The 22,247-nt window shown below is 40.5% G+C and overlaps 1 protein-coding gene across 2 annotated transcripts in view; it reads right to left on the bottom strand.

The window, feature by feature from the left end:
• Positions 1-1,975: 1,975 nt before the first annotated feature.
• gpr132b (G protein-coupled receptor 132b) overlaps positions 1,976-22,247 on the bottom strand; it is a 61,092-nt gene continuing 40,820 nt past the window's right edge. For both annotated transcript variants that reach the window (XM_039741875.1, XM_039741877.1), the window contains exon 2: positions 1,976-3,280. In XM_039741875.1, the coding sequence (XP_039597809.1) occupies positions 2,214-3,239 (1,026 nt within the window). In that variant the 5' untranslated portion in view covers positions 3,240-3,280 and the 3' untranslated portion in view covers positions 1,976-2,213. The remainder of the gene's footprint in view (positions 3,281-22,247) is intronic.

Genomic DNA, 22,247 nt, shown 5'->3' with positions numbered 1-22,247 from the left:
CAGATGACGCATCACAAACATTAGCACTGCTTTTACAAATCCCATAAATGGCATGTAAGAGAGACGTAGGAACTGGATGGACATGCAAATACACGTCCTTTTATGAAGGTGGATAATTCATTATATTATCAATTTCAGTGTGCGGAGAAGACAAAGACCTACCCTTATCCAATTTAAATGGTACAACACATAAAACACAAACAGGTTCGTTACAAATCACACTGTGGTATTAATAAGTGGGATGAGACAGAGGAAAGGAGTCAGATGGAGAACTTGGTGCCGAGAGAACTGTCTGCAGATTAACAACTGCAAAACCGAAGAAGACTGCAGAACCAAAGAACTGCTTATTGACTTTCATCACACCAAGAGCCTCTATGTCAGGTCATTTTCTTTCTTTTTTGTGATTCTGATGTGTGGTCAGACCATAGTGTGTGTGTGTGAGTATATATACATATCTTATTTATTTATTTAAAGAGCTTCTGTAAAAATCCACATTTCACCCTGGGGACAAATATAGTTCATGGGGACAAATAAAGTTCAATCTAATCTATCTATCTATCTATCCATCCATCCAATTGCATTGCTGAGGGTGAAGCGTCCCATTATTTCCATTACCACCAATAAAGTATCAATACACAGACTGCGGCACCAAACCCTGCAGCTGTAAGAAGCTGTGGTTCAGCAGGTCACTTGCAGTGAGTCTCCATCCATCCATTTTCCAACCCGCTGAATCCGAATACAGGGTCACGGGGGTCTGCTGGAGCCAATCCCAGCCAACACAGGGCACAAGGCAGGAACTAATCCTGGGCAGGGTGCCAACCCACCACAGGACACACACAAACACACCCACACACCAAGCACACACTAGGGCCAATTTAGAATCGCCAATCCACCTAACCTGCATGTCTTTGGATTGTGGGAGGAAACCGGAGCGCCCGGAGGAAACCCACGCAGACACGGGAGAACATGCAAACTCCACGCAGGGAGGACCCGGGAAGCAACCGGGTCTCCTAACTGCAAGGCAGCAGCACTACCACTGTGCCACCGTGCCGCCCTGCAGTGAGTCTGTTGGATTATTTTGTGCCAGTTTCCTGAGCAATCATAGAAATTGTTTCATCCTCCTGATTTTCCCTCTTTAATTACTCAGATTGATAATCTTTTTTACAGTCAGTACAGTAAGTTCAATGTGAAGCACTTCTTATTATTCATATTGCTATTACTATCAACTATTATTGAGTTTTAAAGGCCCATAAGGTCCTGTTTGTGTGCAAATCTACCGTTATTGAGTTTTCATCTCTGTCCCTGCGGTCTTGTTGAAGAATTTCTTTTAAAGTAACAGCTAGGACCCACTCTACTAATGCCCTTCGCAGTTTGTTTGTGAAGGACAGTCTAACTCAGCTTAAAAGTGTGCATCACATGCCTCCCCCTTGATTCTGATTATCTGAAATGTTGGCAGTTGTCTCAGTGGGTGACATGTTTTTAGAATGCCCTACACTTGGAACTTATCAGAGTAACATGTTTGGATTCCCAATAACCCCCAATCCTCGAACAGCTCTGATTCAATACTTAATGAACAATTTATTGAGGTATCGTATACTGCATTGCTAACATATTGCCTTATTTTGCTCAGCTAGACAAATCCTACCCCACGTATCATCTTCATCATCATGTGTCTTGTTCATTTGAGATCAGCTCATGAGGAACTCTCCAAAACCTCCTTAGAATTTTGCAGAATTAGTCCTACATTAATTATGCATGCAAAATGCACTCACCTTTCGGGTGGCTCACTATCTGGAAGTGATTTCTTCACATTAAATCTGATTTCATACTCGCCAGGTGGGCAGTGGAAGGACTTTCAGACTGGATTGGCATATTTTACAGCATTGTCAGCCTGATCTATTTCTCATTAATTTTTTTTAACATAATTTATGAAACAAATTTTAAAAAAATGTTCAAAAGAAAACTGTACACTCAATCAACGTGTCATTGCGTTTATTTGTTGCAAATATACAAAATATGGTACAAAAACAGATAAACATTTGCATATGAATAAAATCAAATAGCCACTTTACATACAGGTAAGGCCCTGCTGATCTACTGTGGAGTGTCTGGACTGGGAATGGCGCTGGAGTTAAAGATATCAAAGACATTTCCACGGACAGTGCATGAATATGAAAAACAAAAAAATTACACCGAAGAAGCAGAAAGGCTGCTCAGGAGGAGTTGTTTTCTCGGGATGGAGTTGTATCCAGTGAGTTTTTAGAGCAGTGCTGTTTCGGAAGACTGCTATCAGTGACTCGGTGTTGCGAGGAAGTTCGACTCCTGATGCTGGACAGGCCACGTCGTAACTCTTTTCGGATGTTGTCGCTGGCCAGGACGTACAGTATAGGGTTTAAAGCACTATTGATTGTAGACAAGCCCAGAAAACATGTGTATGGCAAATAGATTGTTCTCTCAAAATTACAGCTGTCATTACCGTTGCCCAATACATGAAACATCACGGCTCGGAGGAGCAAAATGATGTGATAAGGGGCAAAGCAAACTAAAAAGAGGATGATCACAGCACGGGCCAAGTATTTAATCTTCAGCTTCTGATGCTTTTGCAGTCCACTGCTGGCCTGGATGTTTGCCAAGATGCCACGGTTTGTGTAAATCAAGATACCTAACGGTATCAAGAATCCAACACAGACACGGGCATAATTAAAACCCGCCACTTTTGCCGTGGAATTGCGCGGTTCAAAGCATTTGTGGTGATTCTCGTTTGTCTTCCCTTCATCCATTATAAACACAGGACTGTGAATTATAGCAACTGCTATACAAATAAAACAGGTAATTAAACCGGCCAACTTCTGTTGTCGTATCCCCCGAGACTCCAGCGAGTACGCCACAGCCCAATAGCGGTCGGCAGAGATGCAGCACAGGAGGAAAATGCTGATGTACATGTTATTGAAAAACACATATCCAGTAATCTTGCATGCCATGTCACTCCAAATCCAAAAATGTTCATAATACACGTAGACCAACCACAGAGGTAACGTGCACAGGTACATCATATCACATAGAGATAAGCTCAGCAGGTATATTCCCAACACATTTTTCCTTTGAACTTGTTGAAACGTCAAAACAATGGTTATCAAGTTAGCTGGGACTCCAATAATGATGGCAATAGTGTAGACAGTCATTAGGGGGATCTTGTCCTTTTCATACGGTAGAGAGCAGTTGGACGTATTCTCAACCATGGCTTTCCCGGCTGTCTTGTAATATATTCAAGTGGAGGTTCCTAAACCATAGAAAAGAAAAACAAAATGGTCAACAAAACAGACTTAATTGTGATTTCCAGTCATTTAGTACGAAGTCAACATTTAATTGAAATGTGGAATTAATTAAGTTAGGCGGACCTCAGGCAAGCAAAACATTCACATGGTACCCAATTCACTGTCACAGTCCTCGTTTTCCAGTGCACAGTTGTGGAGAGGCAGAGACCACTCTGACAACATCTGGTGCAAGAGAAGGAGCCAACCCGAAGTGGGCACACTTATACTGTACACATAGAATACCAGTTACACATTTGGACACTCTAGTGTTTTTCCCGTTGATGGAAACAAAGACGACACCGTTCATTCATGAAAAAAATAAGCACTTTATTACCTAAATGAAAAATATTTGAAAACTAGAACAAACTTCAAACAAGAAAATAAAAATGAAATTAAAGCTAGCTTTTGTCATTTTGATTTTCAACATACTAGCTTTTGTACATAATATAAATATGATCTTACTGTTGCCAGCACATTTAAAAGCACGTAGACGTAATATTAGCTTAGAAGAGTATTGATTCATGTGCATGTAGAAGTAACCCACACATCTCTGCAGCCCACACTGGAGCTCTAAGTAGGTACCAATGGGCGCTAATATGGTCAAGCTGCAGACCTCTACAGCTCCGCCATACACTACTATGGTTAAAATTAGGGTCGTGGGTTGGTTATCTGACTCAAATAATGATGGCAGTCCATGAAGTCAACTCGGTGTACTTGGAGCTCCAGGGTGGTGCAACCCAGAGCCTCCACTCTGTAGACCTCCTGAGTTCCTCCCTGTTACACTGTGGTTAAGATTAGGGTTGTGGGAGTGTTATCTTACTCAAATAATGACGACAGTCAACTATGCATGCTTGGAGCTCTGCGGTGGAGGCTCCAAGTATACATCTGCTGGAGCAGGTGGATATGACTGCAATGGGCACCAAAAGGGTATAACTGCAGACCGCCATACCTCCTTCCTGTTACACTAATGGTTAAAAATGACAAGAGTCCATCAAGTCAACTACACATACTTGGAGCTCCAAGTATGCATCTGTGCAGCCCAGAACCTCCACTCTGTAGACCTCCTGAGTTCCTCCCTGTTACACTGTGGTTAAGATTAGGGTTGTGGGAGTGTTGTCATACTCAAATAATGACGACAGTCAACTATGCATGCTTGGAGCTCTGCGGTGGAGGCTCCAAGTATACATCTGCTGGAGCAAGTGGATATGACTGCAATGGGCACCAAAAGGGTATAACTGCAGACCGCCATACCTCCTTCCTGTTACACTAATGGTTAAAAATGACAAGTCAACTACACATACTTGGAGCTCCAGAGTGGAGGCACCAAGTATGCAACTGTGCAGCCCAGAACCTCCACCCTGGAGCTCCAAAGCAGGTGGATGTGACTCCAATGGATGCCAATATGGTCTAACTGTAGACCTCCAGAGCTCTGCCTAGCTACACTATGGTTAAGATCAGGGTTGTGGGAGGGTTATCTGACTCAAACAATGACGACAGTCCATTAATTTAACTTTATACCTGAAACTCCATGGTGGATGCTCAATGCTGCAAAGATACCAGAATTGCCAGACTCATCTTTTCCCTTCTTGAACTGAAAGTGAACACCAAAGCCTCATCACTCACCACTGGTTTATTCTATGGATATTATTGGCCATAATGGACAATCAGTCACAGATGTTCTGTCCTCAGCTTTTACAAAACATCAAGAAAAAAGTACAGAAATCATGCCACATATTACTTTGGAAAATAAAGTTAAGTAGTTTGAGAATTTTGAGCCATGTAGGATTTCCCCAAGTTTAAACAGGCACCCCAGCTATTCAGACACGTAGCATGCAATCAATGCTATCAACCAAGCTGACAATACAAGTATACATTTAGTTTTACTTGGGTTATTAGTACTGATGTTTCAGCGTGGCTAGTGAGGTGCCACAGAGCACATTTTTGTCACATTATCTTGATGAATTTCTCTATGTTAAATGCTCCATCACCAGCAAATGGTCAGACTACAATAATCTTAATATACTTAGCATGCGGCAGTATTGCAAAGTTTTTAACAGGAGAGTGTGATGTCACCAGGCTGTGCTTGGAAGATGATCAGCACTCTCCAACTTAGGGTTTATTTTGACAAGAGTAATGTAATCAAATCTTCTTTATATTAAAATAAACTCCAGTGATGGATCTGTGTGCAGCAAACGTTTCTCATCCAAGCCTACCATGCTTAACATCTTCGTCTTGTTCATTTTTTATCGAGATACCATTAACTTGATTTTATAATACAGCCAAGAAATTCCAAGTGCTGCTAATGGCTGTTACTGCTCGAAATGATGGATTTTTTATTATTCACATAGGACCACAGAGCCCCATTTTCAACAGCCATTCCACCAGTGTGCTAATGGTCAACTCCCTTAGCTTATCCTCAATTATTCATGTTTAAATTCTAATTGGTTATTAGAGAAACCTTTGTAACTCCATTAGCACTGCTGACACCTGTTATTCTGTTCACTTGGGTTACAAAGTACTGACATTGTTAAAGTTCAGTTCTGACTTCCAAAATGTCCGCTCCCTCTAGAAAAGACAAAGTGGCTCTAACCAGAACAGAAGAAGAAGAAGGCCCAGATGGACCACTGCCTATGAGAATAAGGACATGAGAGCGTGTAGTGAGAGAAACAGCTGGCTTCTTCAAAACACACCAGACACCAGTGTCATCTGCAGCAGTGAAAAAAGATGATTCCAGGATACTGTTTTTCAGGCTTAGAAAATGAAAGAGAATTTTAAATGCTAAAATAGCAGAAGGAAACAAATGAAAGGGAGATAAATGAAGGAATGAGCGAAGACTGTTAAAAAAAAAAAAAAGAACAAGGGAAGGCTGTGGAGGAGGAGGAACTGGGAGACCATCACATGAAAGGTCGATGTTAAATCTAATGGGATGCTAATTGAAACAGTGCAGAAAGAGTAAAAAGAAAAGGTAATCCAAAAAAAAAAAAAGAATTAATGGGAAATAGAAAAGATCTGGGCCAGGAAAAGACAAATGAATAAATGACAGGCAGATGAGCAAGGAAAGAATTCCTTTAGCATGAACAAAGTCTGTGGAATAGAAATGGAGAAAACCCAAACGTTAGCAGTTCATTTATCCATCCATTCATTATCCAGCCCACTATATCCTAACTACAGGGTCACGGGGGCAGTTCGTTTTGGCCTTGTTCACACGGGCGTTAAAATCGAGCGTTTTTTTTTGCGTTCGTAGCGTCCGGTGAGCGCGGATCAAGCGCCGAGTGTTTTCTACACGTAGGAGTCAATGAGAGTGTTCACACGGGCTTTGGTGACGTGCGTTTGTCCGGCTGCGCGTTTATACGGCATCAAAAAAACGTTGTATGCAGCTTTTTCTTGGCGTTCAAAACCCAACGAACGCAAGGAAACCGCTTCTAGTTCGTTTTCTGCGCGTTTATTTTACGCTTAGGAGGAGGGGGGCATTTCAGTGCATAACACCGGTGTAAGCGCACACTCGACTACTGTTTCCTTACCTCAAAGTGACAAGTAGTCTCTCTCCGGGGCTAACACCAAGTCGCAAATTGGTTGATCGGCGTGCAATGTGGCATTGCACCAGCTGCAGCAGACAATCAAAAGTGGAAACCGACATCCGACAGTAATTAAAAAAACTTGTGCGGAAATTTTCGCATTTCTTCATAAAGCACAAAAAAACTTCCTTTAACCCGACGTTGTGCAGTCAGAGGATGAACCCAGTAGCGGCGGCGATTTTTCTCTCCCTACGTCGCAGTATTACGAGTATTTTTAAAACAAGAAGATTAATATCTAACATAGCAAAATGGTCCATATCGAAAGGAGGCACCTCAAATAAAACGACAAGGGCTTTCATATCCAGTTCCCGACACTGCCTCGACAGGTTAACACACAAACTACAATTTGGGCTGCAGGCTGGCGTTAGACAGAGACAAACGAACGCCGGTGTAGAAGTCAATCGATCGCCACCACAAAATGCAACATAAACGTCTACGACGTTCAGAGCAAGTTCGTTTATCCAAAAACTTAACGCCCGTGTGAACAAGGCCTTAAAAGTACAGTGTAACAGTATATAAAAGGAAATATAAAGAGAAAAGAAAAAAATGAGGAACTTTACAAAGGCAAAAAAGAAATAACTAGAAACAACAGAAAAGAGGTAAGAGGAAGGAGAAACAAGTCCAAGTAATTATATCTGCTGAATTCAATATTCTGAAATACCAACTTAAAAGAAGGAAGAGCAGAAAAATGTATAAGGTGAAAAGGCAGAATTCAAGACAGCTGTAAATACTGGCGTACATGTAAGGTATCTCCTTTAAAGAGGAATACGAGGAGGAGGAGGAGGAGGTTTGAGGGAAAGGCCTGGCTGGGCTCAAACAAGTGTAGAAATGGCGGTGTTTATTAGAAATCCTGAAATTGTCGTTAAAAAGAGGAAACTATGGTTAGTGGGATGGCTACACTGCTGAAAATGAAATTTAAGAAAGGAGAAATATTAACGGTAATTCAAGTATACACACCTGCCCAGAGGTAAAGAAGTGGAAGTGCTTTAAAAAAAAAACTAAAAGCATTGTAAACAAAAGAATTAGTAACCATATTAGCAGGAGATCTGAACTGTTCAAAAAGAGGAAAAAGAAACAGGGACATACGTGACAAAGCGCCAAAAAGATGAAAGAAACCGATGGAAGTCCGAGCACTGAAAAAAAAAAAAACAAATGGTGGGGAGAGAGGGGCCACTGGAGTAAGGGGGCCGAGAATATAAACTTTATCTTCACAGTTGAATTACGGCATTCGTGTGGGCAGTGTCAGCTAAAGTCAGCGTTCTCTTCCATCACCTTGTGCTGAAATGGAGTAGCGAGAGTGCACTGATTTGGAAACAGCTTTCTGGAGGATGAAATAATAGTGAGGGAATCCAACGAGACATATTAAAGACAACCAATGGTGGGAGGCAGTCAAAGGAACTTTGGAGGGTTTTGATTCAGATGACAAATGAGAAAAGGTGGGCAGCGTACAGTAATTATAGGAAATGCCCAGAGAGAACTGGAGCAAGCATTAGACATAAAGAAACCAGAACAGATGATTAAAGAAAGACGAGATGCCATCTTCAAAATACAAGCAGAACGGAACAGAGCAAGGGAAGAACAGAGATAAAAATGGTCTTACTTCGTCTTTTAAAAAAAGGTAGGAAACTAAATACAAAAATGGTGCACAAATGAAGTGCCATCCAGGGTTTTGGGGGAGGCAGTGTTGAGAAGTAGCTGCCTTCCCCCATCCTTCCATTTTAGGGGCGTCCCGGGCCAGATTGAACTGTCGGCCATCTCCCATACTAGGAAATGCATATAAAAGCACTTTTATACATTAGGGAAAATAAAAATAAGTTAATAAAGCAGGCACATGCAAAATGATTTGCAGCCCAGCACTAAAAGCCTGAAGGACAGATCCATCCAACTATTCTTCTTCCCCGTTCATCTTTTTCTACTTCTATGTGGGGTTGATGGGTTGAGGGTTGACGTTTTATAGGTTCTTACAGCAGTTAATGTATATATAGAGTGACTCTAATTTGTATGCACTCCTGCAATAACTGAAAATACACCATGACAAAGAAAGTTAACATCAGACAGCGCTGTGTTCAGAAGGATTTAGATCATGTTGCTACTTGTATGGGCTGTCTTTGTATCCAGTATTATGTAATGTTATTACTTCTAATGACTGTCTGCAGGTCTTGAAATAGGAGGTCAATTTGTCTACTTCACTGATGTGCTAGGAAAGTTTACATGAACCAAACTCAACTATAAATGTACACAGTCAATAGAGAGGTTGGGAGCACGCGCTGGTAGAGCATTGCTGCACCCACCACACAATGAACTACCTGAATTGGGACCCGAGTGTGATGGGTGACACCTCAGCACCACACTGGAACAGTGCGAGGTTTTTTGCAGTGGCTGGAGTGCCAATTCTGCCACCAACCCCCAGGTTTTCCTGGTAAGTTGGGGGACCTGCTTGCAGGGCTGGATGCAAATTAACGTCATACCCAGGATGAAGCAATTGCAGGTTAAGGGCCTTGCTCAAGGGCCCAATGGAGTAGAGTCACTTCTGTCATTTACGGGATTCAAACCATCAAGCCTCAAAGCTACCACTCCTTCTATAGTCAATAGGTACACAGCTGTAAAATTATTGTTCTGCTTAGGCTAAGAATCCCCTTAGTAATTAATGCCAAAAAACCCTGAAGGATAGAATCTCCTTACCAGACAGCTAAAAAGAGAAATATGCTGTACATTAATAGCTGTTTGTCGACTGTTTGGCTGGCTCACATGCTGTTTAAGAAGCCAGCCCTGCACACACACCCATCTAATGTACCCCTGCTGGCAGAATTGTTTGATTCTCCGATCAAACTGACTTCATGTTTTTAGAGTGTCGATGAAAACTGATCTCTAGACATGTAAGCCAAAAACGTATTCACTTCTTTTGTGGGAAAAAACAAAACAAAACAAAACAGACTGAAAGAGAAATTTCATAATGCAGGAAACCTATTATGACATTTGTCTGTTGGTCAGTCAATTAAACTTTATATACAACTAGCCATATTACCTGTCATAGGCGGGCAAGTGACTAGATTTAAAAGTATTTGATATCTCTTGTCCAATGTATACCTTCAGGGGTTCACTGACAAAAGCGCGATAGGCATATGCGCCCCGACAAAACCGCAACGGACAAATGAGCGCAGACAAACCCGCTAACTGGTTTTCAACCAATGTGCGCCGACAAAATCGCGAGAGAGGCCAAGAGAGTGGGACGCCCTTGCTGCAATTCTTCCTACATATGCAGGGCGTGATCTTAAGGACTATCTGCGTGCCGTGCTGATGGCATGCCGCGTCTAATAATATTGACTTATAAAATATACATTATTATATATGCTTTAAACTAGTAATTCATATTTAATGAAACTTTCGCGATTTTGACGGCGCGTTTTAATCAGCGCTATTTTGTCGGCGTGCATATGTCTATCACGCAAATGCCAGGTCACACCTTCAGGTCCTTTCCTCCTCAAATGCATTACCGTAAAGCCAGCCTCTAAGATTTTTGTCATTTCTGAGGCGCCTTACTCACCTCCTGTCTGCTTTTATACCTCCCGTCTTTGAAGGCGACTCTCAGTGAGCCTCCTACGCCTTTACTCCTTCTTCATGTGTCTCACACTCACAATTCAACTTTCGATTGCTTTAGAAAAGCCAAACTGACCAATCACAAATACAAATGCCAGATTGACCAATCAGACTGCCCTGAGGGACGGGACACACAGACCTTAGGGTTCTATTATAGAGTATATACTGTAGATATGGCACATTTTACTGCCTACACAGAAGAACACACAAGAATACAGTTTAATGCAAGATTAGAAATGCTGAGTTTGTGCAAACTGATGCAGATATAATGTTATAAGTACACTTGAATTTAATGTATTACTTGGTCCAATGCTGATAAAAAGACTGGAGCCGCGAGCAAGCCTGGAAAGGCTGTCTCTTTTTAAAAACAAAAAAAAAAAACAACTGTTGTTGAACATTCAGCTTTTTGAAAACTGGTTGTACACATGATGAGTAATTAAACATATCTATCATTGTACAGTATGCATGTTTCTGAAGAACATCAATGTGAAACTCTCTGCTGCCTTTTGACTTGCAGGAATGACATTGCTGAGCGTCTGTTAGTGAATGTAGTGAGTGTCTTTTATTAATCATAATCTGATCTCCTGGTGTAACTGATTATATTTTCAAATGCATTAAATCAATGACTCTTACCACTTGTCAGGGTGTCTTCATTTCACAACTGAATATGTCAAGGGGAATTCTTTGAATGCAACTGAAAATGCAAGTGAACGCCTAAAGGGGCTCCGTTTAGCACTGACTCAGATCAAATGCAGGCGATGTAGTGAAGTGCTGAGCATTGTGCACTAAAGACCTCTAACTATGGAGCTAGACACACCAGAAACATCCTGACCAAAGCCTGTGCCCTAATCACTTGTTTCTGTCTATCAAAACTGCAGTTTCATCCTTGGTGACTCTGCTTAAAGACACCTGTCAGTGAACGGAAAGTAAAATAGGTTAGGTACAAGCAGCTCATCGGCTATGTCAGCTGAAAATGCAGATACCACCGCAAAGAGCAAATACGGAAATTAAGGTTAAAATTGACATAAGTCATAAAATGATATGCTTACTTGCAGAAAGTCAGAAAATTATAATGAAAATCAAATCATTTTCAGGCAGTCCATGTAGTAATATTTTTGGTTTTATACAGATACATTTTGGTTAAAAACTAAAAACTATTTGCACTATCTATTTACCAACATAGTAACAGAACCACAAATGTAAATTTCATTATAGACTTGCCCTAAAATTCTTCTTCTTTTGGCTGCTCCAGTTAGGTGTTGCGACAGCAGATCATTTTTTTTTTCCATCTCTTCCTGTCTTCTGTATCTTGCTCTGTTACACCCACCAACAGCATGTCCTCTCTCACTACATCCATAAACCTTCTCTGATGCCTTCCTCTTCTCCTCTTCCCTGGCAGCTCTATCTTTAACATCCTTCTCCCAATATACCCAGCATCTCTCCTCTGCACGTGTCCAAACCAACACAATCTCACCTCTCTGACTTTGTCTCCCAACCGTCCAACCTGAGCTGACCCTCTAATGTCCTCATTTCTAATCCTGTCTATCCTCATCACACCCAATGCAAATCTTAACATCTTTAGCTCTGCCACCTTCAGCTCTGTATCCTGCTTTCTGGTCAGTGTCACCGTCTCCAACCCATATAACATTGCTGGTCTCACTACAGTCATGTAGACCTTCCCTTTCACTCTTGTTGATACCCGTCTGTCATAAATCACTCCTGACACTCTTCTCCACCCACTCCACCCTGCCTGCACTCTCTTCTTCACCTCTCTTCCACAATCCCCATTACTCTGTACTGTTGATCCCAAGTATTTAAACTTATCCACCTTCGCCAACTCTACTCCTAACATCCTCACCATTCCTCTGACTTTCCTCTCATTCACACACATGTATTCTGTCTTGTTCCTACTGACCTTCATTCCTTTCCTCTCTAGAGTATATCTCCACCTCTCCAGGGTCTAAAATGCACCAGACAAAAACTTCTGGCCAGTATATGTGGAAATACTCAATGCTGTACTTCCTTCACAAGTAATCTGTAACTTGCCTGGGGAGGACACCTCATTCCTGCCCTTGATGTAAGCAATGGGTGAAGAAGAGCGGGGCTCTCACTTTCTATTGATGGGTTATTTCTGGGAGCTAAGATGAAGAATCATGGAGCATGCCTGTTAAAACCCTGACAGGTCACCTGTGAATGCATTACTCGCTAATATCTGAGCTTCTCAGGTTGGTCCTACTGGGGAATGCAGCGCTGTTACCCGCTAGTCAGATTTGACTTTTGCACACCTGGCTAAGCCTCACTATAATCGTGCACAAATATGATCTTTTCTGAATAAAGACAGGAATGCATTTTGAGTTACATTTTGGTTTTGTAATTGTCTTATTAGTTGTCTCAAAATAACAAAAATGGTCAAATCAAAGTGATTTGGAAAGGAAAAATAAGGCATATGCCTAGTTAATCTGAAACACTTTGTTTACTGATTGTAGAATCTGTAACGAAGAAATAAATAATACATAGCTCTGTCTGTGACACCAGTTGTTCTCAGTAAGGTTTAATGTTAAATTAATTGTAGTCTGGTGAACAGATGGTTCGGACAAAGCTAGAGCTGCACTAGAAATTGAGTCCTTCAATAATGGGGTCGGCAGTATCAAACAGTAAAAAACTGCTGGTGAGTTTACAAGAACAGGCCATTCAGCCCAACAAAGGTCACCAGCCCAATCCACTTAAGTCCTCTAAAGATAGATAGATAGATAGATACTAATAACATCAGCTCAAGTTCTGAAGGTCCCTAAAGTTCTGCTGTCTACCAATTTATTCTGTGTGTCTGTGGTTCTCTATGTGAAAAAAAAAAACTTCTAAATGTTTGTGTGAAAGTTACCCTTAACAAGTTAATGGTGTCCCTGTGTTCGTAATGAACTCATTTTAAAGCAAAAGTCTTGACCTACTGTGCTAATCTAATCCCTTTCATACTTTTAAATACTTCATCATGTCCATTTGGTTAAACTGAAAAGGCTCAGTTCTTTTAATCTTTCCTCATGATTTATCCGCCACAGTCCTGGAATCAGCCTAGTCGCTCTTCTCTGGACTTTTTCTAGTGCTGTTATGTCCTTTTTGTAGCCTGGAGACCAAAACAGCGCACAGGACTCCAGATGAGGCCTCACCAGTGTGTTATAAAGCTTAAGCAGAGTCTCCTTGGACTTGTACTCCACACATCAGGGCGCTATATAACTTATCACTCTGTTAACATTCCTTTTTAATGGCTTCTAAACACTCTGGAGGTTAACACGTTGTGGTGTTATGGGTCCACAGCTCGTTGAGAAAAGGCCATTTGTAATAAATAATTGATGTGCTCGCGGCTTAGCGAGGGACGTTGGGCCATAGTGAGCCGCGGACGATCCGTAGGGTGTGGGCGTTTCTCACCTAGTGCACAGGTGAGGAACTGCCCACATTCATGATTGTCCCGCGGCTAATGCTGCAGCTGCTGTGGCCCTCGTCATTTTAAAAAGAAGCGAGTCGGTGTGGAGGGGGAAGAAAGAAACGTTCGGAGGGAAAAAGAAATGGAGAAAGAAAGAAGGAAAGGAGAGGACGGAGGTTACCGGGAGCAGGAGAGGAAGCAGACGGTGCGTGAGTGTGGTGAGTGCGCGATCGAGCGCTCATGGACAGCTGCATGGAAGCTGGGTGTTAGGCCGACACCCACGTGTTGGTGTTGATGTCGCTCCCGCTGAGCGATCAGGTAGCGGGAGTGACCAGGGAAGGCGACTGGCCGCGGAGAGGCCATGGAAAGGCAGCGGAAGTCGGGAGACTTGGTGGTGGGAATCCCCAGCGTGAGCGACCTGGCCGTTGTGGGAAACCAAGTTCTCCGGGACTGGGATGAGTGCCATACCGAAGCCAGGGATCGGGAGGTCTCCAGTCTCGTGCGTGTGTTTCAGGAGGGCAGCTGCAGAGAGCGTCTTGCCTGCTGCGATGCCCAAATGGGATTAGCAGGTGAGACGCTAACAAAAGAACACCGGATTTGTTTGTTGTTGGTTTTAAAACTGCTTCCAAGAGAAGATTTTAACCTCAGATTTTAAGGATTGTTTTTTTCTATTTATTAGTTTTACTCCCACGTTCTTTTATGGATTATTTATTTAATGAATATGAAGAACTGCACTATTTATTTGAACACTGTTTTTGTTTTGTTGACTGCTTTTAATAAAAGCACTATTGCACCTTTTGTATACCACCCCTTGCTCAATTGTTTATTTGCCTCCATTGACTAGCTCACTCGGCAACATTATCGACGGTGTTGGGTTCATGTGCTTCCAATATCAAAGGGAGTGTGGAGCCTGAACCCACATCGTCACACACGTCCAATATGATTCTCAGGTTCTTCTCATAAGGGGTACTTTCAAGTATGAGGCTTCACAAAAGTGTATTAAAATCTAACATTTTTACATCCTACTTCCTAACATTTCCTTACATTAAATTTAATCGGCCACAAATTTGTCCCTCTGTAATGATTCAGCAGATTCTCGATTATCTGCCAATCCTCTTAGCTTGGCATCATCTGCAAACTTAACCAGCTTGTTACTTCTTTTCCTATCCAAATAATTTATATACAGAGAGAGTCAAAATTATGTTAGCTTCATGATGCTCCAACAATGATGGACGGATTAAAAGGAAGAAGTCTACGTGACCATCATCATCATCAAGCCCTTCCGTGAGAATCCTAAATCCAAAGAGGACTGTTTCATTTATGTTAGGTAGAATGCCCAGAGGGGACTGGGCGGTCTCATGGTCTGGAATCCCTACAGATTTTATTTTTCTCCAGCCGTCTGGAGTTTTTTTTGTTTTTTCTGTCCCCCCCTGGCCATTGAGCCTTACTCTTATTCGATGTTAATGTTGATTTATTTTTTATAATTATGTCTTTCATTTTTCTATTCTTTAATATGTAAAGCACTTTGAGCTACTGTTTGTATGAAAATGTGCTATATAAATAAATGTTGTTGTTGTTGTTGAATGGCGGAAGCAATTTATTCACAAAACATACTTCATATGTGCAAGATGATTTACAGGAAAGTCTCAACCTGTTCGCCATTATGTTCAACACATGTACCATATGTGGCACATAAATTATCCACAAAAATTGTAACTACGTATATACATAAAAGTACCATTAGTGTTAACATAATTTTGACTCGCCCTGTATATAGTAAAAATAGTAGCGCCAACAGCACTGAATCCTGCTGAACACTACTCTTAACTTCACCCAATTCTGATATGGTTCCTCACCCCATAACCCCCTGCTTCCTGTGTTTCATCCAACTCTGCACACATCTACACACAACACTCAGAACTCCCACTTTAGTCTCATATAGCACCTTATGAAATGATTTCCGAAAGTCAAGATTAATAATATCATATGCATCACTCTGATTGTATCTTTTTGTTGCTTCCTTACAGAATTCTAGCAAGTTAGTAAAACACGACATCCCCCATCTGAGCACATGCTGACTGTTCAGTAAAACTACTGTTCTTGTCAGGTGTTGCTCAATCGCCTGCTTAATAATTCCTTCCATTAATTAGCCTGTGATGCACATTAAGCTATTGGTCTACAGTTACTTGGATCTGCCAGATCACCATTTTTATCTAAATTATTAATATTTGCTATTCACAAGCAAATATAAAGCTCTTCTTCAAAAAAAAGAATTTGCTGTCTGTATGGAAAAACTTAAACAAGATGTGAATAAATGGTCCACCCTCCATCTTACACGAAGAAGGGAGAATCAGCATTATGAAGATGACCAATCTTCCCAAAATTCTCTTCCTATTTCAAAGCATCCCCATTTACATTAACAAATTATTTTTTAAGAAATTACATTCAATCATAACATCATTTATTTGGAATTCAACAAATCCACACATCCAACGGGCAAACTCTACAACATCCTAAATCAGAAGGGAGCATAGCACTACCTAACTATCAGTTCTATTACTAGGTGGCAAATTTACAAGCTATAAAGACCAGGACATTGACACAAATCGATGAATATACACAAGTCTGGTCTGCAATAGAAGTCAAATCCTGCAGTAGTTCTTTATATTCCCTGCTGTGTGCCTCAGTTAACACAAATTCTCATCAATACACTAATAATCCAATTGCAATTCATTCTCTCAGAATATGGAACCAATGCAGGAAGCACTTTAAAACAGAGAAGCTCTCACGTGTTGCACCTCTACATGACAACCACCTTTTTCCACCCTCTCAAACTTATACACTATTTAATGTCTGGATAATGTCCAAGATTAAAACACTCGGAGACCTGTACATAGATAATGTCTTTGCATCCTATGAACAATTATGGTTTAAATTCAACTTCTCATCAACACAATTCCACCACTACTTTCAAGCTAGAAACATTGCTAAACAGAACCTGGCCAGTGTTCCTCACATCCAACCTTGTTCTGTTCCAGAAGAAATACCGATTAGACTCGAAGAGTCAGATAGCACATCTACAATTTATAAAAAATATTTTAAAGTCCCATCCTTTCAAAGACACCAGAGTACATTGGGGAAAGGGTCTGTCACTTAATACTTTAGAATTTAAATGGAAGGCAGCCATGCACAGAACACACTTGAGCTCCATATGTGCAAAGCATCCAATCATTCAACTTAAAATCTTATCTTGTGCATTAATCTTATTTAAAACTATCCAAAATGTCTCCAGGACAAGATTCAACCTGTGAACGTTGCAATCGAGCTCCATCCTCACATGTTCTGGATGTACACCAAATTAACAACATTTTGGACAAAAATCTTTGCATGCCTCTCTGACAGCCTTGACATCACAATCACTCCGAACCCATTAACAACCGTGTTTGGTGGACTTCTAGATGGGCTTAAAGTGGAGAAGGACAAATAAACTGGAATTTCCTTTTCAACACTACTAGCACGTAGATTTATCTTGCTCCACTGGAAGAATCCCACCCCACCAGTTTTAAGTCGGTGGGTACTATTTGAAAATGGGAAAAGATCAAATTCTCACTTGGAGCATCTGTTCATAACTTTTTTAAAAATACGGCAGGATCTAATCAATAACATTTTAGAATATGCTTCCACTTTGGGGAAAAGGATACTCTTCCTTTCTTGTTCCTTTTACACAGGTAGAGTAGCTTTGGTTGCTGGCTCTTCTTTCAACCTCCACCCAAGAGAAAGAATTTTGCTTTGCTTTGTTAAGTTTGATTTGATTGTTTGGAATGTTATCTGCTTATAATTATTAACAATAAAATGTAAAAAAATATAGGCATCACCGGTTAACGATCACTAACCTTCTTAAGCACTTCAGGATAATTAAGTTTTCAGGTCTGGTGTGAACTGGTACTTGAATCGGCCTTGTCCAGTCTGGATCACAGTGCTGTTAACAGTCTAAACAATTTCAAAATAGATTCTTCAGAACTGTCTATCTTTTGATAAACCTGGCGCTATAATAACTTGTACAGCTAGAATAACTGGACATCTTGGTTCTCCCACAAAACGTATATTTTCAGGTTATCCAAAAAAAGGCAGCTGATGTTGCAGTTTCAATTAATAGCTGTGATTTTTTTTTTTTTTTAATTTTGAGAGCTACACTTATATTTGGTATTGTTATTTAATCCAAATTACTCTTCCTTTAGGTTTACTGTTTACCTTTTAGGCCAGTTGTCTGTTTATGGACATTATTCACATGGTTTGCAGTTCTACAGTATTGTTCATTATTGACTTCTACTATATCATAAAACTTTATTCTCTTCATTCTTCATGAAAACACGAGATTGAAAATTTTGCCCGGCCATTACAACAAACTACATGGGTACTTAACATACATGAAAACATATTTTTTGGATGGAGTATTCCTTTAAATAAAGCATGCTTTAGCCAAACCTATATAAATCTGCTCTTTTTTTCTCATACAACCAACTGATATGCAATGGCGAACTTCAAACAGTGCCAGTTTGTTCACTGAAAAAAAAAATTCTCCATGATGAAAAAAAGTGATTCTTAACTTGTCGCTAATTATAATGGTCTGCAACTGTCACCCCCCACTCATTTTCACCAAATGACTTTCTTCTTCTTTCCTTTATCTGTTAATAGCTAAAGATGTACTTTCTATTATGAAGTCAAATTCCTCACCAAGCTGCGAAGACTGGCAAACATTCATATTTTCCCTCAGTCAGACACGGGTCCCTGTCACACAGCTTTTCCTGTCATCACTGTCATTTGTGTGGGACTCTCTTCTTTTCTACAACAATAGTTGAACTGAAAGTAGATCAAGTGCCACAGACAGCATGACCTTTCGTATTCACTGTTCAAACAAATTCAATGGTTGGTGGTTTGGTGGGCATGTTAGGAAGCAAATAGGTATATAAAGTACTCAGAATGCACTTGATTTGAGCAAAAACGGCACTAACTGTAAGACCACAAGAGGAGAGACACTTCCAAGAAAGGTAAAAGTAGAAACTAAATTCAATGATCCAAATATTACTGTATTTCAAAAATGGTTCAAGAGTATCAAAAGTACATAAAAATGCTAAAGAAACTTGTGTGAAGAAAGTATTATACAAAAGCTGCGTTCATTATGCAGTTATGCCACAGGCATACGCTTAGCCCAAAGACAAGATAAAAATCTACACCATTTGAACAAATGCCTAATTCACAATAAATCCCCTACAGGACAGGATGAAACTTGTGAAAGGACTAACATTAATGTGACCCAAATATTTGCAGCATGGGAATTCCAAATATATCGTCTCCTTTCAGTGGGGATTTTCAAACTACTTCCTGAAAACCGTTTGATTAGAGAAGAAAGAAAGGGCAGCACACTTGAGGAACTGGCGTCACCACAGGCTTAGAAGAGAGGAAACCTATAGTGGGTGTACAAAATGTCAAAGAGGGTCTACTGAGAGCAGCAATCTGGAAACTGCCGTGTACAAAGTAGCCAGCTATTTGTCTTCTTATTCCCTCCACTAATAATTAGTTTACCTCAAGCATTCAGGTTTACAGGAAATCCATTTGCATGTTATCTTTATCCTTACTGATTTGCATTAAGTTGTATTTCCACCATTGTTAGGTTAACATGCCAAACTACCCGCTCATCTTACATTCCCATGTCAGTAAACTCCCAGGCAGTGGCAGGTGACCACTAAAGCACTGCAAGATATTATGAGAAGGCCACATTTTGTGCTATTAAATCTTAGCCCAAGAGAGCAATACACAGCTCCAGTACTGAAGACGTTAGGGAAACAACATGAATTTAATCTGCCAGCTATAATACAGCATCGTTTCACTTCTTGCTAACCCACTACGGATGCATTTTCAGGTCATTTACAGTAAACATGTGGTCTCTGTATTCATGTGGCCTCTGTCTTGGCCCATTATGCTTAGTGTGTACGTCTAGACAGGGTGACATTTTAAATGCTTACCCAGACATTCACCACTTTGTTCACATATACTGTATGTCTTGTTCTTCTTCTTCTTTTGGCTTCTCCCGTTAAGAATTGCCACAGCGGATTATCTTGTGGTATCTTCCTGTCCTCTACATCTTGCTCTGTCACACACATCACCTGCATGTCTTCTCTCACTACATCCATAACCCTTCTCTTAGGCCTTCCTCTTCTCCTCTTCCCTGACAGCTCTATTCTTAGCATCCACTTCCTAATATACCCAGCATCTCTCCTCTGCACATGTCCAAACCAACACAACCTCGTCTCTGACTTTGTCTCCCAACCGTCCAACCAGAGCTGACCCTCTAATGTATTCATTTCTAATCCTGATCATCTTCGTCACACACAAAGCGAATCTTGGTATCTTTAACTGTGCCACCTCCAGCTCTGTATCCTGATTTCTGGTCAGTGCCACTGTCTCCAACTGATAAAACATAGCTGGTCTCTGCTCTACTGTCCTATAGACCATCCCTTTCATTCTTGTCACAAATTACTCCTGACACTTTTCTCTACCCATTCCACCCTGCCTACACTCTCTTCTTCACCTCTCTTTCACAATTACACTGTACTGTTCATCCCAAGTATTTCAACTCGTCCACCTTCGCCAGCTCTACTCCCTGCATCCTCACCATTCCACTGACCTCCCTCTCATTCACAGACATGTATTCCATCTTGTTTCTACTGATCTTCATTCCTGTCCTCAATAGAACATATCTTCACCTCTCCAGGGTCTCTTCAACCTGCTCCCTAATCTCGCAACAGATAACAATGCCATCAGCAAATTATGTTAAAGGCACAAATATTCAAAGGTGTGGTGCTGCTACTTATGTTTCAGCACGCTACATAAAGCTGGCCATGGAAGAAGCAAATTGAGTATAAGTCAACACCTGCTTACCTCATAGGGCTGCCATAAATCTTATAAGCCCTTGACTGTCTGGATCAGTGTTGCTAAGACAGCAATTTTCTCACCTAATTGGGCTATTTTTGATCGCTGTCTGCAGGAAAAAAATGGGCTTTCATTGGTTGTGCTTATTTGGGCTACATTTTTTTAAAACAATGTAGTATTTTTGGGCTACTTTTCAAACCACTGCATTTTTTCATCCTGTGCTATTTGCCCTTGTATATGTTCTTTACTGTTGTAAAATCTCCAAGGGGGACCCAGTTATGTTTCAGTATATACCTCTTCTATGTCTCTGAAATATCTATGAAGGAACAAGGCTTAGATGGTATGTACCTAACCCTCATGCTCTGCCACCACCCCAAGGTTTTCAGTCTGTCGTTTGGTCTACATCAAGTACTGGGCTATTGTTTTGGGGGCAAATTTGCTATTTTTAGTCTGTTTGTGCGCTATAAATTTTTTCAGGACCTGGCAACCCTGGTCTGAAGTTCACACATTCTCCCAGTGTCTGTGCGGATTCTTCTCTTGGTACTCTCTATTATTCATTCCACACCCCATACATACTGTATGTAGGTTGGGCTAAATGATTAATCGGTTGATTCTGATTTTGTTAATTGGTTAGTTCTTAATTAGCCTAATTGATTAATTGATTGATTCAGATCTAATTAATTGGTTAATTCTCAATTGGCCTTAATTTCAATTTGAAAAATCACTTAGTTTTGACTAATCAAAATGTAATTAAATGACTGCACTTCAAATTACTGGTAGCCAAAGTCTAATTTTTAGATACCATTAATTAGAATTTTGACAAATCAAAATAGCTGTAGATTTAGAAAACTGCCGTCATCATAAATAAATCAGGACAGTACAATAAATAAGTACAAGACTTTACATGTTAAAATGGTTTCAACTTTGAAGACACTGATTCGGATTAAGAAACAGATTCATATCTCTCTATTATAAAAGAAAATCTTGAGACGAGATTATTGCCAAGAGATTTCCCGCCCTCCTCTCAATCATTTACAACCACTCACACGGTCCTCTCACCTCTCATTCGTGTGAATGCGTTTGTCAGACACAGTTCAAGTGTGCTCAGCTCTTATACATTTTTACATTTTCTTCATTTTAAGTTCCCAATAAAAAAAGACTTATTATGTCCAAATCTTATTGAAAAATTTCATCCCGAAGGGTTATCAACAGAAAAAATGAGTACACGGGCAATCCTAACACAGAGAAACGATGAAGTCAAACAAATTGATGCTAAAATTGTCATTCGGTTATATGGCAAATTGGTTAAATGCATATCAATAGACTATGCTGTCGAACAATTCTGACATGTAAAATTATAACAGGCGACAAGAAAGGTAATGTAGTACATCTTCCGTGGATAACATTAGACACCAA

This window comes from Polypterus senegalus, chromosome 18, assembly GCF_016835505.1.
Source record: "Polypterus senegalus isolate Bchr_013 chromosome 18, ASM1683550v1, whole genome shotgun sequence".
Lineage (NCBI taxonomy): Eukaryota > Metazoa > Chordata > Cladistia > Polypteriformes > Polypteridae > Polypterus > Polypterus senegalus.
Note: the sequence above shows the minus strand (reverse complement) of the source record. Positions and strands in the feature narration are given on the sequence as shown.